General features: G+C 37.9%; 1 protein-coding gene across 2 annotated transcripts in view; it reads right to left on the reverse strand.

Annotated features, from left to right (window-relative positions):
* Window positions 1–544: 544 nt before the first annotated feature.
* The window catches only part of CNTNAP4 (contactin associated protein family member 4), a 218,221-nt gene continuing 190,775 nt past the window's right edge, over window positions 545–27,990 (reverse strand). For both annotated transcript variants that reach the window (XM_068667353.1, XM_068667352.1), the window contains exons 21-24: window positions 24,925–25,012; window positions 11,194–11,412; window positions 10,757–10,828; window positions 545–7,549 (exon numbers count right to left, since the gene is read on the reverse strand). In XM_068667353.1, coding sequence (XP_068523454.1) covers window positions 7,356–7,549; window positions 10,757–10,828; window positions 11,194–11,412; window positions 24,925–25,012 — 573 coding nt within the window. In that variant the 3' untranslated portion in view covers window positions 545–7,355. The remainder of the gene's footprint in view (window positions 7,550–10,756; window positions 10,829–11,193; window positions 11,413–24,924; window positions 25,013–27,990) is intronic.

A 27,990-nucleotide genomic window follows, 5' to 3' on the forward strand; every position in this document is an offset into this window, starting at 1 on the left:
AGGAAGAAGAGGGGAGGGGTGGGCTCTCGTTGGGAAGACGTCGGTCCTCCTCTCAACACTGGCTGCGTGCGTTGAGGCCTTGCTTCAAGGACGTGGTCAATCATCGCTCATTTGTGGGAAGCAGAGAGTAATTTCTTTCCTCTGCACTTCCATATAGCTTTCATTTATTTTGTTTGTTTGCTTTCCTCCCTTCTTTTTATTTTCCCTTTTTCCCCTCCCTTTTCCCCTTTCCCTTTTTATTTCCCCTTAGTTAAATTGTTTAGTTCATGGTAGTCTTTATTTAATTATTATAATTATTTCCCTTTAATTAAATTATCCTTATCTCAACCTGTGAGTTGTTCTTTGCTTTACTTCTCCCCCTCCTCATCTAAAGGAGGGGGAGTGAGAGAGCGGTTGTGGGGTTTAGCTGCCCAGCACGATAAAACCACCACAAAAATGCATATGTATTATGTTAACATAGGGTTAATTATTTGGCAGGAAACATTTTTCAAGAATACAGACTTTATTATAATCCATATTTTGAATTATTTATATAACACCTACCTTTTTTACTTTAACCGTTACCCATCTAGTTCAATGAAAATGTTCAGTGTTCTAATTTGCTGATGAAAGACATGCAATCAAATCTGTACTACACCAAATAGTCCAAGGTCCTTTTTTCTCTGTTTTATTCATTTAACATTCTATCTTTATATATAAAAGAACAGGAAAGTGTTATTATTTCTGACTGAAAGAAAAAGGACCATTGCTGGAAATAAATGTATTAAAGTAAATAGAGATAATTAGTGTTAGTTACCATAACATTTTTTTGCTCAATAAAAGATTGAATCTCATTTCTATTAAGATGTTATCCATTTGTATAAAGGTTTTCACCTTCAAAGGGCTTTACAAATATTAATATAATATATATTAATATAGTATTGTCAAAGCTTCATTATTTTTTTCCTTTTTAAGAAACTGAAATGGATTTTTTTTATTTATTTTAAATTTCATTTATTATTTTTTTTAAGGCCATACATATAAAGGGTGGGGTAGATATTCTTGAGCTTCTCAGAGATCACTCCACAAATATCTGTTACTGCACAAAGGAGCTGAAAGTCAGTTAATTACTTAAATAATTTGTAAACAGTCATCCATCACTGAATTCATATTATGTAGTGATAGCTGGTTTTGCAACCTTTACTTTTTTAACTCAGAAAATTTTATGATTGGACCTTTAAACAGTGACTTTATGAATTACTCACAAGGCACTTCTTTTCAAAACAACAACAACAATAAAAATTATCAGCTCCTAGACTCCAAAAAGATTGCATTGGGTTTAAAATGATAAGTTCTTGCATATATCAGAATAACATAGAGGAACAAAGATTATTTTGTATCAAAATGTGTAGCATACAAAGATTACCAAGTCCTATCTATTAGTTTACCGAGTAATACATGTATTATTTTAATGATTCACGCAATGTGATCACTAGGTTCCTGATGATGAATGAATATTTGTGGAGTCTGATGTAACACTTATCAACAATTCTAATGTAAATTTTCTTGGACTTCAGAACTATTTAAAGTAGCTGTTTTTTCTCCACAGACTTATGAGTCTTTCACTGATGTCCATTCTCCTACCTGACCTAAGGCAGTGAGTCTTGATACGTCCTAAATGCCAGTTAACAACATGGGAAAAAATATGCTTCTTCTGAATTAATGTAAGTTGATTAAAACATTACTAATTGATTAGTATTTTTCCAAGACAAATATTGGGCAGTATCTGAAATATGCTGTTTAACGCAGGGAGGAAGTAATATGACTGTAGTTCATGATCAGTCAAATCAGTGAAATCATTTCTCAAGTCCTAGATGCTGCAGTGGGGTGAATGGGCTAAGGGAGGTGGGGAGGGGAAAAGAGGGAGAGATATACAGTCAGTATTCATGAGAGATACTGTAACCTTTTCTTCTGTCATAAGAGATCACAGAACACTAGTTCTGTACCTCTTACTGTTCTGCAAGAAAATACCAGCTCGAGTGTTTTTATTCCATTGAAAAAAACAACAACAACAACAACAACAAAAAAAAAAAAAACAAAAAAAAAAACCTGTGAAATGTTAACTATTTTGTGAAATTGATTAGGTATTTTTTCAACATTGGTGAGGGTAGTGTTTTTCAGCTCTGGACTACTTTTCAGTACTTGATACAACATAAATAGTTAAATGAAAGAACCTTAGTTCTGACTACATAGCTCTTTTACGTGCGTGCGTATGTGTGTTTGTCCCCATTTGTTCACGTGTAGAGATTTTTTTAATTTATTTTTATTTTTTCCCTTGTGGACACACCACACTATTTAATAAGGAATTTAGGCATTATTTATTTAGTGTTATTTATATCTTCTTAGCAATATTAAAATTTCATCAGAGCAGGAAATTAGAAAATTATATGAAATTAAACTTGACTGTATGTCGGTGTTTGTAGGAAAAGCATTCATCTCCCTGCAATGTAGGAATAATGTTTCATTTATTTCTTTAACTTTGGTGAGATCAAGGATTAAGAGGTTTGAAGAGTGTATACAAAGAACAGTGCCAGTTCTTGTCAAAAATTACTTTTCAGACAATCCTTTAAAAAAAGAGAAAGAAGTGTAGCTTCTTAGAAAATCATGTTCCATAAGCACTGTTAATATTTTCTTTTTCCTTTGTAAAGCTTCTATAAAGGAAGCTTTAAGAGTTTTAGAAAACCAGTACACCCTTCCTTCCTACTACCAACAGAAAATTACTAGAAAAGAGTAAATTTAAATGGGAGATCCTTTCATTTAATTATTCTTTTAACAATGTTCTTGAGAAAAAGTTTAAAACAGAACAAAACAAAAAAAAAAAAAAGAAAAAAACAAAACAAACAAAAAAAAAAACACTGAGATTACTTCGGTGTCTTCATACCTGTACCTTTTTAATTCAGTTGTATTTAAAAAAATAATAATTATTTTTAATTCTTGTTCTTTATAAAAATGTACGATCTCATTAAGTGATCAGACACACTATGGATTCAGTATACTTTCCAATATACAACATACCAATTCTTAGGCTGCAAGAATCTAATTTGATGAAATATTAAAAGCGTCAATTGTGACACATTTTTTTTCATACTTATCAGAGATAATATGCATTTTACACACAGAGAATAGGGCACTACTTTTTTTTTTTTTTTTTTATTCTGACATTTTAAAAACAGTTTTTCTGACTTAACAAATACTTTTCTGTTGCAAAGATGAATGTTCCTTTGTGACATTACATGCCTTATATGCCTTATTGGGCTACAACTCAATCTCCTGTGTAAACATTTACAATTACTTCTCAAGGTAATTAATTTTGTTTCAAAACTATATTTTCCTATTGGTCCTCTGCAAATCTTCAGTAGTTGCATTTTCTGATTTTATCTCACACTGGTATCTAAATCTAAATCTGCAACTAATTCTTCTCTAGAAGACTATGTTTTCCTTCAAACATTTTTTTCCTTGTATGCCACTGTCATAAATAATGGTGTTGCAAATTTATATTGAATATTATTACATTTCATGTTAAATCATTCACTTAGCTAGTTACTTATTATTAATCTACAGTGGATATAGTGGAAGATGTATTTTACAAAACCTAACTAAATTATACTTGTGCGCTAATGTTAAGCATATATTATGACCCCTTTCTAGTTAGTGCTCACAGAAAGGTGTTTTTTTTTTTTTTTGTTTTTGTTTTTTTTTTTTTTAATACACAAACATTTGTGCTATTTTTTTTCTTGTATGCTTAAGAAAAAATGTTTGCCACAGAAATTGTGTCAATACATACAAAGTTCATTACATTAACACATTGTTCTCATTACATTAGCACTTTGTTCTATTACATATACATAGCCAGACACCAATATATTATGTGCACTTCTACATATTTTTACCGTTAAAACAATCAGAATATTGTTGTCAGTTTTAAATTTCTTAATACAAATTTTATAAAAAATATTTCCTCACCTTATTTTAAAAAGTTTCTTTTATTATCAGAGAGGTGAAAGGTCACACATTGGAATAGAGATTCCAAAAAGGGACAGCACAATGGTGTATGATGTCTTAATGTACTTCAGTGCTACCATTTTGTTGTACCCATTGAAATGCATCATGTAGTTGCTAATTATATATTTGTTAGTAGTTGAAACCTGTATATTTTGAATCCAGGTGACATATAATGGTCATTCTTTCTACAGATGAAAATGAGCATTTGCATTTTCAGAGAGATGTAACTATTGTATGTTACAAACCTACAGATAGATCTTCATTCAACAAAATTAATTTGTTTATCCCCTTAGAATCCTCCACAAAACAAAATGCTGCAAAAAGGTCTTTAAATGAAATAAAATGCCATTCACACAGGTATTTATACACACATTTTTACTTTTAAAAAAATATTATTACTATTATTGTTTAATGAAATACGGATTTTACTCTGCTTTTGACTTCCTGTTCCCTTTTAAAATGCTAAAGAATAGTGAAAGAAAACAATTATTGATTTAGAGGAAAATCAGAAGATTTCCTCTCCATATTCCAGAGGAGATTTATCTCCATCAAGAAATACAACAAAAATAAGCAAAAAAAAAAAAAAAAGAAGTTAAATCAAGTGACTGAAAAGTTAGATTTTCATACTTCCAACCTGTCCTCATGTAGATACATTTTCTTTATCTTTCTCTCTGTCTCATAATTCATTTTAAATGTCTATTTTGTTGATCAAATATAGTATAATCACCACTACCATAAAAGTTTTGTCCCACATGGGTGTTACATCCCACCACACAGGTATTATATCCCACATGAATTAAAATTGTTAACTGTGATTCTTATGTCTTTCAATAGTATTGTTGATACGAGTCACACAAAAAGGAGTACACTGCCATAACTTTTATACGAAGGGAAAGCCCCTTGAGATTTTAAAGGTTGAATTTCAGAGAAGACTATGGAAGGACTCTTCTTTAATTCAATACAATTTAGGTCAGATCCTTGAAGAGAAGGGGTCATAATTATCTCTTTAAAGAGTCTAGCTAGACTGACAGGAACTAAAGTAGAAAATTAAGAGTGCATTATCTAAAAAAAATAAATAATAATAATAATAAAAAAAATATCCTCATCTATTCTCATCATTTGAGAAGCATTCTTCCCTTACCTTCCTAGCTGTGTGACCCACCACTGTGTCATAGAACACAGTGATGTATATACACACAGTTCTTGATCCTAGATTCTCAGACTCAAACTTAGTCTTAAACTACAGATGCATTTAGAACTGCAAAATTCAGAAAAATGTGAAACAGTGCATACCAAGCTGAAAATTTTCTGATTTAAGAACTTTCAAGTACCAAAAAAGGGAAATAATTTATTCCTAAAAATGAAGCAAAGATGAGCAGAATGAAGCAGAAAAGGGAGCGTAAAATTCTGAGAATCAAAAATAAAGATTGATAGAAGAAAACAAGCTTTAAAATGTATTATCACACTCTGTGTGAATGTGAAGGACATTTCTATATACAACTACTATATATGGAAAGAAATGTAAACACCATATCAGGTCTAAGTGCTTTTATAATATTTTTGGGCATCTATGAGAAACATTTTCTAAGCCTCAGAGCCTAAGTTTAACTTTATTTCTGAAAGAGGAGCAAATCAGTGACCGTTATCATTGCTTTCAATGGAAATAGATATAAATCAGTTTGAAAAACACCTTAAATTCTAAATTTCCAAGTCTACAGGGACACAGAAGTCCTGATTCCTTCCTTAGATTCTAGCTCTAAGTGTACAGTCTTCTATGGAAAACATTACAACAACAATAACAAATCAATAAAGTCTTTTTTTGTGAATTAGTTATCTAAATGTTGGTATATGATGCTATTGTAGATTCCTCGAGGTATTCTACTTCATTCCCAGATGTCTTTTCCACAGGACACATACCTTCAGTCAATCTTGTGACATTCTTACAAGGCCACATAGATATTACAGAGACCCTGTGGTGTCAATAGTAGCTTTACATTCTTCTGTTTAGACAAGTTAAGCTTGTATTTCATATCTAATAATTAGTTTATATAAAATCACAAGCACCTATTTTTTATTCTGTCAGGATAGTAAGCATCTGATTAGTTTTTGGTCCTAGAATCAGACCTTATCTCATCTAGCGTAGTATGTGTACAGTTATGGATGAAGAAAAAAAAAAATAACAGCCACTGCGCTAGACTCTAAATTCCCTATTTCATTATCATAATAATCATAAGCAAATTCTATAATTTTGAACAACTTAATCTTGAGGTCTGGAGTAGATCATACACACACACATGATGTTTCCAGGGAATGCATGCCAGATGTACAGACCACTGCAACTTCACAGAAGAAACTCTACTAATTTCTATGGAGAATAATATCAGTCATCATTATGTACTGTCACTCATGACAATTTAACCATTGTTAATATTTTAATTTATATTTACAAATAAAAGTTTTGTCTTTTTTGGTCCTAGTTTTATTAAAATTCGTAATTTTATCTAATTCTTATTTTTTAAAGAATTATCTCTTAATTACTATCTTAATTATATTAAGAATTAAAATTCTTAGAATATGTATGAGTCTAACTTGATTCCATCGCATGACTACGAGTGAAAACCAAAAAGAGATTTTACAGCATTTCAACACACTGTACACTTTTTCATTTTAAGTCCTGCTAGACTTGTCAAACAACAACAGCAAAAAAAAACAAACAAACAAAAAAATTGTGGCACTGATCACCTCCCAGGGGAAAGAAGTACAATTCATTGTGGACACCTAAATCCATGGCTCACAAACAGATTCTGCAACAAGCCAACAGCAGTTCAAAAGGCATTCCCAGGTTGAGGAAGTATGAGGGATCACTATAATGCAACATAAAAAGAATTTCCTTAGTAACACAAACTATTGGAAGCTACTGTTCACCTTGACCAAAAATCCAAAATGATATTGTAAAGAGAAGGATTGGAACAGCTTTGTAGCAATTTTCTCATTTATAAATAATATTCAGGATGTACATTAAACTTCAGTTGCAGAAGGTCACATCAGAACAGTCGGAAACTACCAACAATGAAATTGGTTACAATATCTAATCCACTGTTACATAAAATGCATTTACAGTATAATAGCTAAGGAAAACATGTAATTTAAGCCCCTATAACAATTACTGAGACTGAATTTATGCAATATAACAGGTCTAAAATCCCTTGTGTTTACTGTAGAGTGCAAGAGCTTTCTTGTCCATTGAGATCCCCTGGCTTATCAAGAAAGTCAGACAGTCACATTATTACATTAAATTAAATCATGAATGTCAGTCAGAAGAAGTATTCCTTTTGATTTTCACTGGCAGTGTTTTGTGTACTAAGCTCACTTTTCAGTGCAGATTCAGCACTGTCTTCATTTTCAGATCCTTTTGTCTCATTTTTTGAGTATATGCTTTTTTTTTTATAAATGCGTATGGCTATAGCAGTGATGCAAAGGACGATGAATATCACAACTGCTATCACACCTGGGGAAAAAAAAAAAAAAGTCAAGTAATTGCATAGGCAAGTAATATCATATAGATCAGGGAGAGACAGAGCAGAAAACGGTTAAGAAAAATGGAGAAATCTGGAATTCTGAACCAGATCCTCATATCAGCTCTGTTTATGTACACCAGAAAAGAAAAGCCACAGACACTTCATGGTAAAAATGGTAGCACAGAATTTGTCCCATTCATATTCATACATCCAATATTACACACAAATTAATTCAGACTATAGACAAATGGCCCAGACTAAACAATACAGTTCATGAGAAGAATTTACAAAAGAAAAGTAGAACAGTTCATCACAGGGACTACTGTGGAAACCGGTGAGTGTTTATAGCTGCCTATCTTCAGACTAAGTGGGACAGAAATCCTAATGCTTATTTTGCCTTGTAGAAGAAAATCCCGACTCTCTTTGACTGTCTTTGTCTCATTATAAAGGGATGAAGAGTCTTTCATGATCTGTATCAGCTAAGGCTCTTATCTCTGTAACTGTCTTATGTAATAAATAGATACAAGTTAAAATAATAAAATGTAAAAAGCAAGGCCTACTTCATGTTCAAGATAAAATAAAATAGATTTGGTTCCTTCCTCTTAGGTCTGTGGGACTTGATCTGACATACTAGGTGTGTTTTTCAATAGCTACATGCACTGGGGTTCCTAAATAAATAGGGTTCCTTCCTAAAAAGACGGCATTGTGTAAGCTTTCTTTTCCAACAGATTTAACAATTCCATCTAATAGGGCAAAATAATTATCAATACAGCCACCTGCACTATGCTGTTCTAGCTGATGAGATAGAAAACAAATACGTATAAGCTTCATATAGGAATTTGCCAGTATGTATCGCATACCTAACAAGACACTGTGTGGAATAAGCACCAGGGTATGTCGTTCCTAGTCCAGCAGATTAGGAATAGTGGGGAAAGAGATACTTCCCACAGAGCTAAGTGTGAGTTTATGGACTTCTAGCCCTCTCCTCCCTTCCTCATCCATCCTCTCATGATGGGCTTAGGCCCTCAAGTTCACGTATCAGAGGTTTAGGAGAGGAATTTGAGGAGAAAAGAAATAGAAGGGAAGTAGAAAGTGCTTGTCAAAGTAGCAGGAAGCAAGACTAGGCTTCAGGGACAAAAAAAAATAACAGCATGAGAAACAGTTGTAACGCAGTGACTCATGTGCTAGATGAAAGAACAATCCTCTGCATAGCCTTGGTACTATTGCAAGAAAAATAAAAGTACCTACTCCCTTAGCTCTGTAAATGAGAACAGACTGTCCATTTTCAAAAAAAAAAAAAAAATAGCACTTGCCAATTTTTTTTTTAATTTTCTTATATGAGCAGCCATCCTTAAAGTTAGGAACACAGGCTTACATGTGTGTGTTATCTCTTTCTCTGGAACAGAATCTAAAATCTGAATAAATGTTTCTTGTTTCACACTCATAGTACCTGTAAGGGCCTGTCTAAAAACATGCTTTGACTGAATTAGCTGGTCATACAATTCTGTTATATTGTTCTAAAGGTACTTATATTTGGCTTGTACTAAGTGTTGTATAGTTTGCTTTATTTTGACTTTTAAACAGTACAAAAACTGTGAGTGCATATTCTCAAATGTCTTAATAAAAATACAATTGCAAGGTTATTATTGTCTTAAAACAACAACAACAACAACAACAACAAAACAACAAAAAATGTAACTATTGTATCTTGAAGTTAAAAAAAATCTGTTTTTAGTACAATTTAAAATCCTCACTCACACCAAATTGCCTAGTATATAAAGTAATCCTTACCTTTTTTTTTTTTTTTCTGAAAAAACAAAGTACTTTTTGACAGAATTAAGACACAAAATAGAACTCAGAAGCTGTATTTTAAGTTGTGACCTCAATGAATTCAATGGTAAAATTCTTAAAGTTTCCATGTATAAAAATATACAGACATAAGCATCATTATATGAGCATGGAATCTACAAGGTTTTATTACCTCTTATTTTAGTAGCTTTAGCACCATTGTGGTCAGTTCTTGTCTGGCCATGCAACATACTGTTAGCAAGTAATGACTAGAACAGGTATAATTATTTAAATGGCAGACACACAGGCGAGTGCAGGTTGTGATATAACTTCACCTTCCATAGTCCTAAATGCTTTTATACTCTGTAGGAAGCCTTGGCAGCTCTATTCTGCTGAACCCAACTACACCATTTGTCTGCTGAGACTCTGAAAACCTATAAAATGAAACCCATTCAGAACTTAAAGGCTCAAGGGGGATGACCCTTCCCTAACCAAACTTTCTTCCTGTTGTAGTAACTAATGGAAATCGAATCAATGAATTATACAGCAAAAATACCTTTTTCATGAGTGGAAAGTAGAGGTGAGGATTTTCTTCCCTCACTTTCTCCCAAGAAATCAAATACAAACAGAAATTCCCACAGGGGAAAAATTCTCACAAGAGACAACACTATTCCACAATGGAAAAATAAATAAATAAATTAAAACTGTCAAAGCCATACACTTGCCCCAGGTGTATGTAATATAATATATATAATAAAGGTGGCAGAAACTGAAATTCCCCTGAGGACTTGTGATCCCAAATTATCTCTCTTAAGGCTCTCTTGAGAGCTCTTAGTTTCTTCTAAATAAACAGAACAGGTAGGGTTCTCCACTGCAACGGAGGTGGATCTCTGCTCAAGGATGATCAGTCAGGAAAACACAGTAATGGAAAATGCGTATCCTGATTATCAGTCTACTGAACAAATGCTACTCTGTACAGGATTACATTCCTTTCCACATGCAGAACCTTAATGAAATGTCTTGAGGTGTCAAAGGATTCACTCAAGCAATGCAAAACCAATTTTCCCAAGAAGAAGCTGTACTGTTCAGATCTACTAAGGAAGATATTCTTCATTTTGAACTTGATTGTGTAGCAAAGACTAATGCTTTGGCATAGCCAAGGACCAATGATTTTTCTTTAATATGGGCTATTTGTCACAACATATCCAAATAATTTAAGTCATAGATACTAACATTAGACAGTTTGGAAACCTCTTAGTACCTTGCATTTCAGGTATTTCAACAGAATATTCCAATGTATAGCAACACTTATGGCATACTTTTATTTAATAACAAAATTTGAGAGTTTCTGACTGCATTTTAAAACACTGCTTAATTTTTGTCTTTTCCAAGGCTGTAGTCTCTATTACCTCCAATAATTGCAGAGTCATTTCGGCTTACATTATTTAAGGGCTCTCCCTCATCTATCGGTCCAGAATGATCTGCAGGAAAAAAAAAAAAAAAAAAAAAATTACAGAAAAAACAGGTTTTTGATAAATTCTGAACTGGTTACAGGTCACATACTGTACAATGGCAGTAGTATACAACTATACTACTGCAAAGAACAGTGATATAGATAATATTTTATAAAGATGATAAATGTAAACATTCAGAGGAAAATATAAAGTCTAAAAAAAAAAAAAGAAAGTAAGAATATATAAAAGTGAACTAGTTTTTAAACTACCCATGATAACCTGTGGGGTAGGGGAGTAGCAGGTGAGGGCCAGAAAAGTAAAGGAAATTGTCATCAGTACTCTAGATTTTGCTTCACAGATCATAAAAACTGAGAACTGCAAATGAATGCTACCTGCAAATGAATGTGTAGTTTCACTTAATGTTGAGTCAGCTCCAGTTGAGGTACCACAGCTGGATTCAGTAAAGCGTCCCTTCACAATGATGGGGGCTGAGCTGCTGTGGTGCAATGCAGATTTCAAAGGAGTGATGTGATTGAACTGCACTGAAGAGAGGCATCCAATAAAACCCTGAGAGTTTGCTTTCATTGTCTCCTCGTCTACATCACTGTTTTCTGTTAATCAAACGGAACAGAATACAATCATAATGCAAATGTAGAAAATAAAGTAACAGAAGTTATTTCACATAAGTTGACCTTTCTACTGTTATGATGCTGAAGATTTCATTTTTTTTTCAAGTTCTTTTTATCAACTTTATCAAGTTTTTTATCTATTGTTGAGCTTTTTCTTTTTTTTTCCTTCCTTTTTTTTTTTTTTTCCTAACCTGCCAGTTGTCTTTGTTTCAATCACAAGGTTTTTAATTTTAATCTTCTTAGTAGGAAAACATAATACACTTTTGACTTTCATAGTTACATTTTCACCTTGAGTTATTAACAATGTGCTTGGAACAGTCTAATATAAAAATTTAAAATTATTCAGTAGTTTTCTGCTGGTATGAACATTTTATGATGACCAAGATTTTTGCATTAAAAGTACTTATTGGAGTTAAAAGTAATTATACATATACCCACAGATTTCCATTGGATCATACGAGTTTATCTTTTTTTTTTTTTTTTTCTGTGGTAAATATATGGTAGTATAAATGCCACTATACTGTTTATGGAACATAAAGAAATGCAAAATTATTTTACTATTGTTTACTTAGATTCAAACTGAAGTGAGCAGGAGGAGATAGTGTTTTGTCAAAGTGACACATTTCCATACTGGGATCAAAAAGATTGTATGATTCAACACATCCTTGATGTTGGTGTTAACTGAGTATAGTTTATCAGAAGAAAAATTAATGAAAAATATTTCAAAAAATATTCTTTTTTTTTGTTACATATATATATATATATATCCTTTGAGAGCACATTACAACACTTCAGAGGCCTTTCCTTTAATTTGTTCTTTATCTCAGCAGTTTACTGATGAAAACAAACAAACAAACAAATGAAAAATTCAGTAAAGAAATCAAGTTGACTAACAGGGAGCAATAGATAGTTCTCTCATTGAAACTTTTTGCTGCTTTTTCAACAGTACAAATCCAGAAATTAGGAGTCACGAGTAGGAGTTAATTGTGGAACTGTCATTTGTCACACTGCTAAGTAGAGATAGATTAGGTAGATAGATTAGATAGATAGATAGATAGATAGATAGATAGATAGATAGATAGATAGAGATCCATCCATCCATCCATCCATATATTCAAACTAATAGAAATGATAAAAACAGAGGAATAGACCATTAGAAGGAAAATATTTTGCCAGCCCAATTATTTCACCAAGTAAATTATCACCACTAGTCCCTGAATATTGATAAGATCATAAGACCATGGAATGGTCTTCCCCAAATGATTATCCTGAAAAGCATCTTTATTGGGACTAAGCTTTGACAAATTTGACTGGCTAAATTAAAAATTTGGTGGGAAAACAAACAAACAGACAACAATAGATTTTTAAATGTTTTGAACTGGTTTGGTGGAGTCACCATCCCTGGATGGTGACATTTAGATGTAGAGCTTAGTGATATGGTTTAGTGGAGTGTTAGTGTTAGGTCAGAGGTTGGACTCGATGATCTTGAGGTCTCTTCCAACCTAGAAAGTCTGTGATTCTGTGATTCTGTGAATAAATTTTCTGGACTGCAAATAAATGTACATAAAATAATTGGAGCTGTGTAAAGAATGCATATTTTACTCTAACAGGCATATATTAAAGGCTTTCTAAAACACCTTTAAAAGATCTACTTGAAATACCAAATTATAACAAAAGTGTCATAAAAAGAAATAATAAGATTTTTTTTTTAAGTAACTATTATTTAGCATTTCTGTCACTGCATCACTGGAAAAAAATACATGTGTATTTATTCCTGCAATGACTATAAATATTACATGAATTGGCTTAAAAACCACACATTCTTTTTAAAACAGTGAAACTTTTTGTATAAATCAGATCTAAGCAACACTTACTGGAAGCATACCCTTATTTTAGTTGTCATGGAAAGATTAACAACTGCTCTTGAAGAATATCACCCCCCACAACAATCCACACTTATTGTGGGGATACCTAGGAAACTTTCCTGGGTAACTTTGACTTTACTCAGTGGAAATAAACAACTTCATCAGCAGGTAAGAACTGTAAGAACTGACAGCTTTCCTGCGGTGTGGGGTGCTTCCAGAGTATCATCTTAGAAATTAAATAAACATTAAAAACAACAAAACAAGACAAAACAGCACAAATAGGAGAAACCCCAAACCCCTTGGCTTCTATCCTCTTCACTTCTCTATTTTCCCTCACAACTAAACCACCAAACACTCCACCTAACTGTTTTGTAATAACGTTATGTAAGATTGCAGTGGGTTTACATGGCAAGGTTTTGGTAGCAGGGGGCTATAGGGGTGGTTTCTGTGAGAAGGATCTAGAAGCTGCCCCATGTTTGGTAAGGGCCCCACTGCTGATCAGAGCTGATCCAATAAGCGATGTTGTTTTGTGCCTCTGTGAGAGCATCTTTAAGACAGGGAAAAAAAACACTGCACCACACAGCAGCTGGGAGAGTGAGAGGAGTGAGGAACAGCCTTGCAGGTGCCAAGGTCAGTGAAGAAGGAGGGGGAGAGGTGCTCCAGGCGCCGGAGCAGAAGTCCCCTGCAGCCTGTGGTGAGGACCATGGTGAAGCAAGATGTCCCCCCATGGAGTTCCATATTGCAGCCCGTGGAGGAGACCACGGTGAAGCAGGTGGCCCTGCACCGACGGAGGCTGCTGCCTGTGGAAGACCCCTGCTGGAGCAGATTCTGGGCCAGACCTGTAGCCCGTGGAGGGGAGACCACGCAGGAGCAGGTGACCTGGCAGGAGCTGCTGCCCATAGAGGACCCAGGTTGGAGCAGTTTGCTCCTGAGGGATGGACTCTGTGGTATGGACCCATATCTGGAGCAGTTCTGGAAGAGCTGCTGCCTGTGGGAAGCCCATGCCAGATTAGTTCATCAGGGACTGTATCCCGTGGGAGGGACCCCACAGCACAGGGGACGAGAGTGACCGAGAAAGAGTGGCAAAGAAGCGCTGTAGACTGACCATAACCCCCATTCCCCTGTTCCCCTGCACCGCTTGGGGGGGAGGAGATGGGAGAGGGTGGATATGGGGGAAGGTGCTTTTGGTTTCTTTCCTTTGTTTCTCACTTCTCTAGCTTGTCAGTAATAAGCAATTTTTTTTTTAAATAAATAATTTACTTATAAAATTATATAAATAATTTTACTTATTATAATAGTTTATAATTAAATTAAATTAAATTAAAAATGAATAATTTACTTATAAAAGCATATAAAATTATTTATAAAAATATTTTTTTGTAAATAAATTTACTATTTCCCTATGCAGAGTCTGTTTTGCCCGTTACAATAATTACTGCGTGATCTTCTTGTCCTTATCTCAACCTTTGAGCCCTTTTCACCATGTTTTCTCCCCATTCCTCTTTGAGGAGGGGGAGTGAGAGAGCGGCTGCGGTGGAGCTTGGCTGCCCACTCGAGTGGAACCACGACAAAGATATATTCAGAAGCCTTTAAATTGGAATTCTTGAATTCTGGTGAGAAAGATCACTTTTTTTTTTCCATTTTATTTTATTTTATTTTATTTTATTTTATTTTATTTTATTTTATTTTATTTTATTTATTTCATTTCATTTCATTTCATTTCATTTTTTCATTTTATATATTTATATATTTTATTTTGTATTTCATTTTATATTTAATTTTATATATTTATATTCATTATATTTTCTTTCATTTAATGTGAATTAAAAATTAGTTAAGTGGCTAACTCTTAGATTTGTTTTTAGCAAAATCTCGAGCTATGTGTAACTGTAGAAGAGTTCAGAAAACTTTCTCCAACTGAAGATAATCCTTGGAAAATACATACCTTTCTGGTTTACATTAAGATTTGAGGGTTTTTCCTAAGTGACATCTTAAAGTACAAGAATTTATTTTTTTTTTGGGGGGGGGGGAGGGGTGATGTAACACCCATTACATTGTTATTGCATGGTTTTGCTCTCTTCCATTTATTTATTTTTACACGTAGTTTCTCTGGAACAGACAACATTGGTCTTTACTCTGAAATACCCATCAAAAGAGATTGCTATTTTTCTAAGAATGTACATTCCATTATATTGAATTAAATGTTGAACAGCTAATCATGGAAAGCATTTTGAAGGACATGAAGGCACATGAAGGACAAGAAAATCATCAGGAGTAGTCAGCTTGGATTCACCAAGGGGAATCAATGCTTGACCAACTTGATAAGCCACGAAATGAGCAGCCAGAGGGATGAGGGGAGACCAGTGAGTATTGTCTACCTAGAGTCAGTGAGGGCTTTTACACTGTCTTGAACAAAATCCTCATAGACAAGCTGTTGATGTATGAGCTAGATAGGCAGACAGGAAGGTGATTAAAAACTGAATGGCCAGACTCAGAGGGCACTGATCGGTGGTGCAAAGTTGAGATGGAGGCCAGTGACTATTGGTTTAACCAAGAGTTAGTACTGGGTCCAGTCCTTCATAAATGATTTGAATGTTGGGGTAGAGTGTACCCTCAGCAAATTTGCAGATGACATAAAACAATTTAATGGACATATTAGAGCAAGTCTGGAGGAGGAAGGTGATCGAAGGACTGGAGCACCTCTCCTATGAAGACAGGCTCAGAAAGTAGTGAAGAGAAGGCTCTAGGGAGACTTCATTTCAGCCTTCCAGTACCTAAAAGGAGAGCAGCCTTAAAGGAGTTGGAGGTGGAGAACAGGCTCTTATCCCAAGCATTCAGTGATAAGACAAAAGAAAACAGCTTTAAGATGTGCAATGGGAAGTTTATTTTGCATATTAGGAAAAAAAAAATAAAAAAAAGTAACTGAAAGAGTTGTGAAGTATTGGAACAAGCTGCCCAGGTAAGTAGTTGAGTCATCATCCCTCTAGGTCTTCAAAAACTGTGTAGATGTAGTGCTTAGTGACATGGTTTAATGGTGAACTTGACAGTGCTAGGTTAAATGTTGGAGCAGATAAACTTACAGGTCCGTTCCAACCTAAATGATTCTATTGATTCTATGATTTTTGTCAGGAAACGTAGTGATAGGCAAAAGAGTAATAGTTTTAAATTAAAAATTGAAAGATTTAGGTTGGATGTTAGGAGGAAGCTCTTCATTCAAGGGTGGTGAGGCAGTAGAACAGGTTGACCAGAGAAGTTATGGATGCCCTATCACCAGATGAAACACAAAGCCAAGGTGGATGGGTCTTGGAGCAACCTGGTCTAGTGGAAGGTGTCCCTGCCCATGATAGGGGATTTGGAATTAGATGATCTTTAAGGTTCAACCTTCCAACCCAAGCTATTCCATGATTCTATGATAAAAATGGGAGAAGTGGCTGATACACTGAAATTTAATGCTTCAACAGAGAGGGACGTTGACAGCCTGAAGAAAGATAGGGAGCATGGGTCTTATCAATGGCAATTGATAATCAGAGGGAAGGTGCAAAGAGGATGGAACCAGGCTCTTTTAATTGGTGCCCAGTGTCAGGTCAAGACACAACTAGCACAAAAAGAAACACAAAAGTTTCCTCTGAATATCAGGAACCAGTTCTTTACTGTGTGGGTGACTGGGACAACTTGCCTAGCGAGGTTGTGGAGTCCTTGGAGGTATTCAGAAGCCATCTGGACGTGGTCCTGGGCTACTGGCTCTAGATGGCCTTGCTTGAGCAAGGGTAGTGGACAAGATGACCTAAACCTAAATCATTCCATGATTCTGTGAAATGTAAAATAATACAAATTTTTGTATGGGTTTTCATAAAAGAGACATTAAATCCTTTACTTCTGTAATGGTCACTGTGGTATTACTCATATCTGCGAATGACCACTATAGAACACTTTATAAAAATAATATCAATTCCGTATTTGGTTTTATCATCAATATGTGAGCTTTTAAAAGATTTTAAACATTTTTAATCTAGTAGTTTATTTTAGGTAATACAGCTTTAAATATATGTTTAAATGTATCATTCTTTTTTCCATTCTTTGTGCTACATAACATTTCTGGACTGTTATGTTTTATAAAAAACATCTATTTTTCAATAGTACTACATTTCTGTTCATGTTAGAAGTCCTTTAATTATTTTTCTATACAGAATACAGATCAATACACTGTGACTCTTTCAGACAATCACAATCAATAATTTTATTTTTTTTTAAGACCTATAAATGCGATCTTTGAATGTAAAAATTTAATGTTTTAATATATCATTCAGTTACTGGAAATATGAAAACAATTAGGACTGTATTCATTTTATTGTATACTCAAAATATTTCTTCCAGTTCTTCTTGAGTTGAGAAACACAACCATCCTTCTACATTAGCCTTTCAACATTACTTACACTTAAGATTTAATGTTCAAATCTCTCTCGGTTAATCCCCATGTGCATCTAATTATCTAAACAAGAATAATCAGAAATCATTTTAATTTTGCATCTGAGTTTTCAAACTTAACTGAATGTTTCATTATTATTTTTTTCTTCCTTTCTAGCTAAGATTACATATAGGAGAGGTTATATTTGAAATTGGTATCTGTGTGTGCATGCGCGTGTCTATGTGTGAGAGCTAAACTCTCATTACTACTCATAATAAAGCAGAAAACTCTTTTTCTTTCATTACATGTTTAGCTGTCGATTTACGTTATTTGAATGTAGACAGAAATCAGAGACAGACAGACTTACTGCCTCCGACCAATAACATGATGGACACTTTTAGATAACGATTTCCTTGTCAATAGGAGACTCTGCAAATATATAGCAGTATTTCCTATGTTGGTAGTCAGGAAAGTGTTTCTAGACCTGTTACAATGTCAGAAACATTTATTTACCAAAACTGTTATCTTATTCACAGAATCACAGAATGGTCTAGGTTGGAAGAGATCTCCAAGATCACTGAGTCCAACCTCTGACCTAACACTAACAAGTCCTCCACTAAACCATATCACTAAGCTCTACATCTAAACGTCTTTTAAAGACTTCCAGGGATGGTGACTCCACCACTTCCCTGGGCAGCCCATTCCAATGCCTAACAATCCTCTCAGTAAAGAAGTTTTTCCTAATATCCGACCTAAACATCCCCTGGTGCAACTTTAGCCCATTCCCCCTTGTCCTGTTGCCAGGCATATGGGAGAACAGACAATCCCCACCTCGCTACAGCCTCCTTTAATGTACCTACAGGAAGCAATAAGGTCTGGACACAGTACTCCAGGTGAGGCCTGACCAGGGAAGAGTAGATGGGGAGGATCACCTCCCTTGACCCGCTGGCCACGCTCCTTTTTATGCATGGCAGGATCCCATTAGCCCTCTTGGCTACCAGGACACACTGCTGGCTCTTGGTCAACCTGTCATCCACCAGGACCCCCAGGTCCTTCTCCTCATAGCTCCTCTCCAACAACTCATCCTGTACAGATATGCCCCGTTGTTCCTTCCCAGGTGAAGGTCTCTACACTTGTTTTTGTTAAACCTCATTTTAGTTTCTTCCTACCCATCTCTCTAGCCTGTCCAGGTCTTGCTAAATGGCAGCACAGCCTTCTGGTGTCTCAGCCACTCTTCCCAGCTTTGTGTCATCAGTGTACTTGCTGAGGGTGGACGCTATTCCTTCATCAAGGTCATCAATGAAGATGTTGAACAAGACCACAGCCAGCACCAACCCCTGGGGAACACTGCTAGTCACAAGTCTCCAGCCAGACCCTGAGCTGCCAATCACCACCCTCTGAGCTCAGCCAGTTCTCAACCCACCTTACTGTCCACTCCTCTATCCCACTCTTTCTCAGCTTTGCTATCAGGATGTCATGGGAGACAGTATCGAAAGCCTTGCTAAAGTCAAGGTAGATGACATCCACTGCTCTCTCCTCATCTACCCAGCTCGTCATAGAAGACAACAATGTTGGTCAAGCATGACTTCCCCTTGGTGAATCCATGCTGAGAACTTCTCATAACCTTCTTCTCTTCCAATTGCTTGGAGATGGCATCCAGAACAAGCTGTTCCAACACCTTTCCAGGGACAGAGGTGAGACTGACTGGCCTGTAGTTTCCTGGATCCTCCTTATTGCCCTTCTTGAAGACTGGAGTGACATTAGTTATCCTCCAATCTTCAGGCACCTCTTGTTCTCCAGGACCTTTCAAAGATGATAGAGAGCGGTTCGGCGATCACCTCTGCCAACTCCCTTAGCACACGTGGATTCATCCCATCAGGACCCACGGATTTGTGTGTATTGAGCCCATTCAGATGCTCCCGAACCACTCTCTCATCAACCAGGGGGAGCCCTCCATTTCACAGCCCCTTTCTCCTCCCACCAGGGTCAAGGAGTCCTGGGGGGGAATCCCTGAAGCAAAGACTGAAGCAAAGACAACATTCAGTATCTCCGCCTTCTCAGCATCTCCTGTTATCAGGACACCCCCCTCATTCAGCAAGGGATCCACATTATTCCTAGTCTTCCTTTCACTGTTTACATACTTAAAAAACAAACAAACAAACAAACAAACAAAAACCTTCTAATTATCTTTTATATCTTTTGCAAGCCTTGTCTCTAGGTGGGCTTTAGCCTTCTTTGTCGTGTCCCTGCAGGCCCTGACAATGCTTCTATACTCTTCCCAAGAGGACAGGCCATTTTTCCACATTTCATAAACCTTCCTCTTTCTTTTGATCTTATCGATGAGCTCCTTGCTCATCCACTCAGGTTTCCTGCCTGCTTTCCCCAATTTCCTACTTTTAGGGATGCACCAATCCTGAGCTTGGAAGAAGTGCTGTTTAAATGTAGACCAGCTCTCACATGCACCCTTGCCTTCTAGCAACCTAGATTTCCTTCTTGAAGAGTGCCCAGCCTTCCTGGACTCCTCTGCCCTTCAGAACCACCTCCCAAGGGACTCTACCAATCATCTGGATCCTCCTTCTTGCCCTTCTTGAAGTGTCCCAATCAGTGTCCCAAACAGCTCAAAGTCAGCCCTATGGAAGTCAAAGACTTCGGTTTTATTGATCCCCCTCCTGACTTCACCAAGAATAAAGAAGTACCATTTTGTGGTCATTCTGCCCAAGACAGCTCCCGATCACCACATCTCCCACAAGTCCTTCTCTGTTTGTGAAGAGAAGGTCTAGCGGGGCACCTCCCCGGGTAGGCTCACTAACCAGCTGTGTCAGGAAGTTATCTTCCACGCTCTCCAGAAACCTCCTAGACTGCTTTCTCTGGGCTGTGTTGTGCTTCCAGGATATGTCAGGGAAGTTGAAGTCCCTCACGAGAACAAGCACTGAAGATTTCGCAACTTCTGTCAGCTGCCTGTAGAACTCCTCATCCGTCTCCTCATCCTGGTTCGGCAGTCTATAACAGACCCCCACCAGGATGCTTGGCTTGTTGGCCTTCCCACTGATCCTAACCCATAGGGACTCAATCTTATAATTCCCAACCTCAAGTTCCATGACATCAAAAAAAACCCTCTCTCTGATATAGATAGCCACACTACCACCCCTTCTGTGCTGCCTGTCCCTTCTGAAGAGCCTATGCCAGACATTGCAGCACTCCAGTCATGAGAGTGTGTACAGAAAAAGTGGTAGATATGTGGATCCTAGAGAGGCAATGGAGTTACAAAGTAATAAAATTCCTCTAAATTAAACTACATAAAAATGAATCTGCAGAAACACTTCTTATAACTTATTTTTCACAATAGCTTTTATATGAAACATGTAAATAGTTGCTTTAATCCTTGGAGAGCAAGATAAAATAATATATCATCTAAACTCATTTAAGATGAAAACTCAATTCTATGCCATATATCACAGTTCTCTGAATTTATTACTGAAATAATAATAATAATAATAATAATAATAATAATAATAATAATAATAATAATTACTTTCTTAATACTTACTTAGAAACCTAGAAACTTACTTAGAAGGATTTTAAAAGGATGAGAAACCACCACTGTTTTGCAGAAAGTTTACTGACTAGATATTCAAGAGACTGGTGCCAACACGGAAATCTTGGGTTTTTCGACCATGGGGCACTTTACTCGGCACCCAGCCTGATGGCCGCAGATGGGTCCCTATCTTTTAGGGGAAAACGGATCCTGGGCCAGGAGCTGGCAGGGCTCATTGAGAGGGCTTTAAACTAGGTAAGAAGGGGGATGGGGCTGAAGCAAGGATTGTTGGAGCTGTGCCAGGGGGAACAATAGCAAGGCCAGGGGATAAGGCACTGGCCCAGCTGAAGTGCATCTACACCAATGCACGCAGCATGGGTAACAAACAGGAGGAGCTGGAAGCCATCGTGCAGCAGGCAGGCTACGACTTGGTTGCCATCATGGAGACGTGGTGGGACCACTCTCATGACTGGAGTGCTGCAATGACTGGCTATAAGCTCTTCAGAAGGGAGAGGCAGCACAGAAGGGGTGGTGGTGTGGCTCTCTATATCAGAGAATCTTTTGATGTTGTGGAACTCGAGGCTGGGAATGACAAGGTCAAGTCCCTTTGGGTTAGGATCAGTGGGGCCAACAAGGCTAGTGTCCTGGTCAGGATCTGTTATAGACCACCGAACCAGGATGAGGAGACGGATGAGGAGTTCTACAGGCAGCTGACAGAAGCTGCAAAATCTTCAGTGCTTGTTCTCGTGAGGGACTTCAACTTCCCTGACATATCCTGGAAGCACAACACAGCCCAGAGAAAGCAGTCTAGGAGGTTTCTGGAGAGCGTGGAAGATAGCTTCCTGATGCAGCTGGTTAGTGAGTCTACCAGGGGTGGCGCCTCGCTAGACCTTCTCTTCACAAACAGAGAAGGACTGGTGGGAGATGTGGTGGTCGGAAGCTGTGTTGGGCAGAGTGACCATGAAATGGTGGAGTTCACTATTCTTGGCAAGGCCAGGAAGGGGACCAGTAAAACCGCTGTATTGGACTTCCAGAGGGCTGACTTTGAGCAGCTCAGGACACTGGTTGGCAGAGTCCCTTGGGAGGCAGTTCTGAAGGGCAGAAAAGTCCAGGAAGGCTGGGTGCTCTTCAAGAGGGAAATCTTAATGGTGCAGGAACGGTCTGTCCCCACGTGACCGAAGACAAGCTGGCAGGGAAGAAGACCAGCCTGGCTGAACAGAGAATTGTGGCTTGATCTTAGGAGAAAAAAGAGGGTTTATAATCTTTGGAAAAGTGGGCAGGCCACTAGGGAGGACTATAAGGATGTTGCAAGGCTGTGCAGGGACAAAATTAGAAAGGCCAAAGCTCATCTGGAGCTCAATCTGGCTACTGCCGTTAAAGATAATAAAAAATCTTTTTATAAATACATCAACACAAAAAGGAGGATTAAGAAGAATCTCCATCCTTTACAGGATGTGGCAGGAAACTTAGTTACAAGAGATGAAGTAAAGGTGGAGGTGCTTAATGCCTTCTTCGCCTCAGTCTTTAGAGGCAAGAGCAGTTGTTCTCTGGATAGCCAGTACCCTGAGATGGTGGAAGGGGATAGGGAGCAGGATGTGGCCCTCACTATCCATGAAGAAATGGTTGGTGACCTGGTATGGCACTTGGATGTGCACAAGTTGATGGGGCCGGATGGGATCCACCCAAGGGTACTGAGAGAACTGGCAGAGGAGCTGGCCAAGCCGCTTTCCATCATTTATCAACAGCCCTGGCTATCGGGGGAGGTCCCACTTGATTGGCGGCTAGCAAACATGACGCCTATCAACAAAAAGGGCTGGAGGACTGACCTGGGAAACTACAGGCCTGTCAGTTTGACCTCAGTGCCAGGGAAGCTCATGGAGCAGATTATCTTGAGAGTCATCACACAGCACTTGCAGGGCAAGCAGGCAATCAGGCCCAGTCAGCATGGGATTATGAAAGGCAGGTCCTGCTTGACGAACCTAATCTCCTTCTATGACAAAGTGACGGGCTGGGTGGATGAGGGAAAGGCTGTGGATGTGGCCTACCTTGATTTCAGTAAAACTTTTGACACCGTTTCCCACAGCATTCTCCTCAAGAAACTGGCTGCTCTTGGCTTGGACTGGCGCACACTTTGTTGGGTTAGAAACTGGCTGGATAGCCGGGCCCAAGCAGTCGTGGTGAATGGAGTCAAGTCCAGTTGGAGGCCGGTCACTAGTGGCGTTCCCCAGGGCTCGGTGCTGGGGCCGGTCCTCTTTAATATCTTCATCAATGATCTGGACGAGGGCATTGAGTGCACCCTCAGTAAGTTTGCAGATGACACCAAGTTAGGTGCATGTGTTGATCTGCTTGAGGGTAGGAAGGCTCTGAAAGAGGATCTGGATAGGCTGGACCAATGGGCTGAGGTAAACTGTATGAAGTTTAACAAGGCCAAGTGCCAGGTACTGCACCTGGGGCGCAATAACCCCAAGCAGAGCTACAGGCTGAGAGATAAGTGGTTGGAAAGCTGCCAGGCAGAGAAGGACCTGGGAGTGATGGTTGATAGTCGGCTGAATATGAGCCAGCAGTGTGCTCAGGTGGCCAAGAAGGCCAACAGCATCCTGGCTTGCATAAGAAACAGTGTGACCAGCAGGGCTAGGGAGGTGATCGTCCCCCTGTACTCGGCTCTGGTGAGGCCGCACCTCAAGTACTGTGTTCAGTTTTGGGCCCCTCGCTACAAGAAGGACATCGAGGTGCTTGAGTGGGTCCAGAGAAGGGCGATGAAGCTGGTGAAGGGCTTGGAGAACAAGTCTTACGAGGAGCGGCTGAGGGAGCTGGGATTGTTCAGTCTGGAGAAAAGGAGGCTCAGGGGTGACCTTATCGCTCTCTACAGGTACCTCAAAGGAGGCTGTAGCGAGGTAGGGGTTGGTCTATTCTCCCGCGTGCCTGGTGACAGGACGATGGGGAATGGGCTAAAGTTGCACCAGGGGAGTTTTAGGTTGGATGTTAGGAAGAACTTCTTTACCGAAAGGGTTGTTAGACATTGGATTGGGCTGCCCAGTGAAGTGGTGGAGTCACCATCCCTGGAAGTCTTTAAAAGACGTTTAGATGTAGAGCTTAGTGATATGGTTTAGTGGGGACTGTTAGTGTTAGGTCAGAGGTTGGACTCGATGATCTTGAGGTCTCTTCCAATATAGAAATTCTGTGATTCTGTGATTCTGTGAGACACCAAGGCAGCCACTTAATTTCCAAGTTTTTTTTTCTTTATTTTATAAAATTTCATAACTTATCGAATGTGTTTTTATGGAAAATTAATAGACTTGTAGATAACAATAATGACAACATCATGCCTTACAAACTTATAAATATTTAAGATACATTAAGATTAATAGCATTCTATGGTCTTTGTGTATGATATGATGATAAATTATTCTTTCCTGAGAGGAAAAAAAAAAATGTTGTGTTTCATAATGTTTGATTGCAAAAATAGAAGAGATAAGTGTAAAATTACTTTTAATGGAATACACTTGCATATTTTTCAGGAAGTACTTACACTTGATTATATTTGTACTCCAACAGGACTGAAGTTCCTACCTTGATTGTAACTCAGCATCTAATTAATTTCAAGACAACAAATGTCTTTCAATGCTATTAAGTTTGCCATGGTGACATTTTGATCTATGCTTTAGAAAACCAGGTGGTGTTTCACTTACCTAAAATCTTGCCAAGTATGAGAGACTTGATTGCATTGAATTCTGTGCCTGAAGACAGAATAAATTTCATTCTTTCGTTCTGGTTAACCTGCAAAATGGTGTATTGAAGAGCAAAGTAGGATAATGGAAATGACTTTAGTTAAATTTTGAAAGAAAACAGGTAAAATGTGAGTCAAAATAAATAAATAAATAAATAATAATAATAATAATAATAAATAAATAAAAAAGCTGAGGGAAACCTTTGTTAATTGCATCTTTTTTAAAAAAAAAAAAATCACTGATTATAGCTGTGATACTTCTTAAGCATTAATAAATGCTTAATAAATTAGTATTTGTTTAATTTATTTGGATGATTCCTTCTTAGTTATTATCAGAATAAACAACATTGGTAAACACACAAAACAATGGAAAATATTCTTTTCATTATAAAAAAGTCACTCAACATTTATTTAATGTTTGAAGTTCAAGTTTTGTACTGTAAATACTCTGCCTGCCAGTATACCTCTAGAATAGAATCATAGAATCATAGAATCATAGAATATCCTGAGAATATCCTGAGTTGGAAGGGACCCTTAAGGATCATCAAGTCCAACTCTTGATACCGCACAGGTCTACCCAAAAGTTCAGACCATGTGACTAAGTGCACAGTCCAATCTCTTCTTAAATTCAGTCAGGCTCGGTGCAGTGACCACTTCCCTGGGGAGCCTGTTCCCGTGTGCAACCACCCTCTCTGTGAAGAACCCCCTCCTGATGTCAAGCCTAAATTTCCCCTGCCTCAGCTTAACCCCGTTCCCGCGGGTCCTGTCGCTGGTGTTAATGGAGAAAAGGTCTCCTGCCTCTCGACACCCCCTTACGAGGAAGTTGTAGACTGCGATGAGGTCTCCCCTCAGCCTCCTCTTCTCCAGACTGAACAGGCCCAGTGACCTCAGCCGTTCCTCGTACGTCTTCCCCTCCAGGCCTTTCACCATCTTCGTAACCCTCCTCTGGACACTCTCCAACAGTTTCATGTCCTTTTTATACTGTGGTGCCCAGAACTGCACACAGTACTCGAGGTGAGGCCTCACCAGCGCAGAGTAGAGTGGGACAATCACCTCCCTTGACCTACTAGCGATGACGTGCTTGATGCACCCCAGGACACGGTTGGCCCTCCTGGCTGCCAGGGCACACTGCTGTCTCATATTCAACTTGCTGTCTACCACGACCCCCAGATCCCTCTCTTTTAGGCTGCTCTCCAGCGTCTCATCGCCCAGTCTGTACGTGCAGCCAGGGTTTCCCTGTCCCAGGTGCAGGACCCGGCACTTGCTCTTATTGAACTTCATGCGGTTGGTGATCGCCCAGCTCTCCAACCTATCCAGATCCCTCTGCAAGGCCTTTCCACCCTCATTCGAGTCCACAACTCCTCCAAGTTTGGTGTCATCAGCAAACCTGCTCAAAATACCTTCTATTCCTACATCCAGATCGTTTATAAAAATATTGAAAAGTACCGGCCCTAAAATGGAGCCTTGAGGGACCCCACTGGTGACCGCCCGCCAGCCTGACGCAGCCCCATTTACCATAACCCTTTGGGCCCTGCCTGTTAGCCAATTGCTCACCCATCGTATGATGTTTTTATTTAGCTGTATGGTGGACATTTTGTCCAGTAGGATCCTATGGGAAACCGTTTCAAAAGCCTTGCTGAAGTCCAAAAAAATCACATCAGCTGGTTTCCCTTGGTCCACCATACAGGCGATCTTATCATAAAAGGAAATCAGGTTAGTTAGGCAGGACCTACCCTTCACAAACCCATGCTGGCTGGGACCAATGACTGCTTTGTCCCCCAGGTGCGCCTCAGTAAGTTCGAGAACCATCTTCTCCATGATTTTACCGGGCACTTACGTGAGACTGGCAAGCTTGTAATTGCTAGGGTCTTCTTTCTGACCCTTCTTGAAAATCAGCACAACATTTGCCAGCTTCCAGTCTACCAGGACCTCTCCAGATTCCCAGGATCATTGAAAAATAATTGAGAGAGGTTCCGCGATGACATCCGCCAGCTCTTTCAGCACCCGGGGATGAATCCCATCCGGACCCATGGACTTGTAGGGATCCAGGTGGAGTAGCAAATCCCGCACACGTTCAGGGTCGGTTGGGAGTTTGTCATCCCCACCGTCCCGGTCCTCCAGCTCGGGGCACCCTGGGTCCCGAAGCCCATCATCGGCATTGAAGACAGAGGCAAAGAAGGCGTTAAGCGTCTCTGCTTTGCCTATGTCATTGTCTGTGAGGAGACCTTCCCTATCAAGGAGCGGCCCTATGTATTCTTTAGTTCTCCTTTTTCCATTCACATATCTAAAAAAACCCTTTTTATTTTCTCTCACAGACACAGCCAGCTTCAACTCTAGGTGTGCTTTAGCTTGACTTCAAGCCTTGTACCAATGCATAATTAAGGAATCTTATCTCTTGCACTAAACTGTTAACTTGAAACATCCATTATTTATAAAAAAATAATTTAAAAATTGAGGTTTTATTGATATTCTAGCAATTCTAAATAATATAATTATTAATTGGTAAATTAAGTATTTCTATTTTATCATCTGCTATACACAAAAAAAAAAAAATAAAAAAAATAAAAAAATAAAAAAATATATATATTTTTTCTTAATAATAATATTCCATTGAGTTAAAAAGGACTTGTGAGAAATAGGAAAGTAGGCTTAAGTTATTTTCTAGATATAAAAATATGTGTATTGTTGTTTGATTAATTAAAAACAAATATCAAAATACAAGATCCCAAATTAATGACAGCAGTCATCCAATTATATAAATTTAATAATAAAACATTTCATATAAAATGATGAGGATAAATTGCCTTTTTAAAATAGACAAGAAGAAAGCCAAAGAGAATTCCTAAACTTGACTCTTACTGAGTCTGCTAAGCTTTGCTTTATTTACTTATTTATTTAAGATATTAAAACACAGTTTATTTGGGGGTAAGTTTTCTGTTTTAACTATTTCATTTTGTTCTGGATCTTATATTCTTTGGTAATACTCCTCCCCCCCCCCCCTTTTATTTTTTTTTTATTATTATTATTT

The sequence above is a fragment of the Anas acuta genome, chromosome Z (genome assembly GCF_963932015.1).
Source record: "Anas acuta chromosome Z, bAnaAcu1.1, whole genome shotgun sequence".
NCBI lineage: Eukaryota > Metazoa > Chordata > Aves > Anseriformes > Anatidae > Anas > Anas acuta.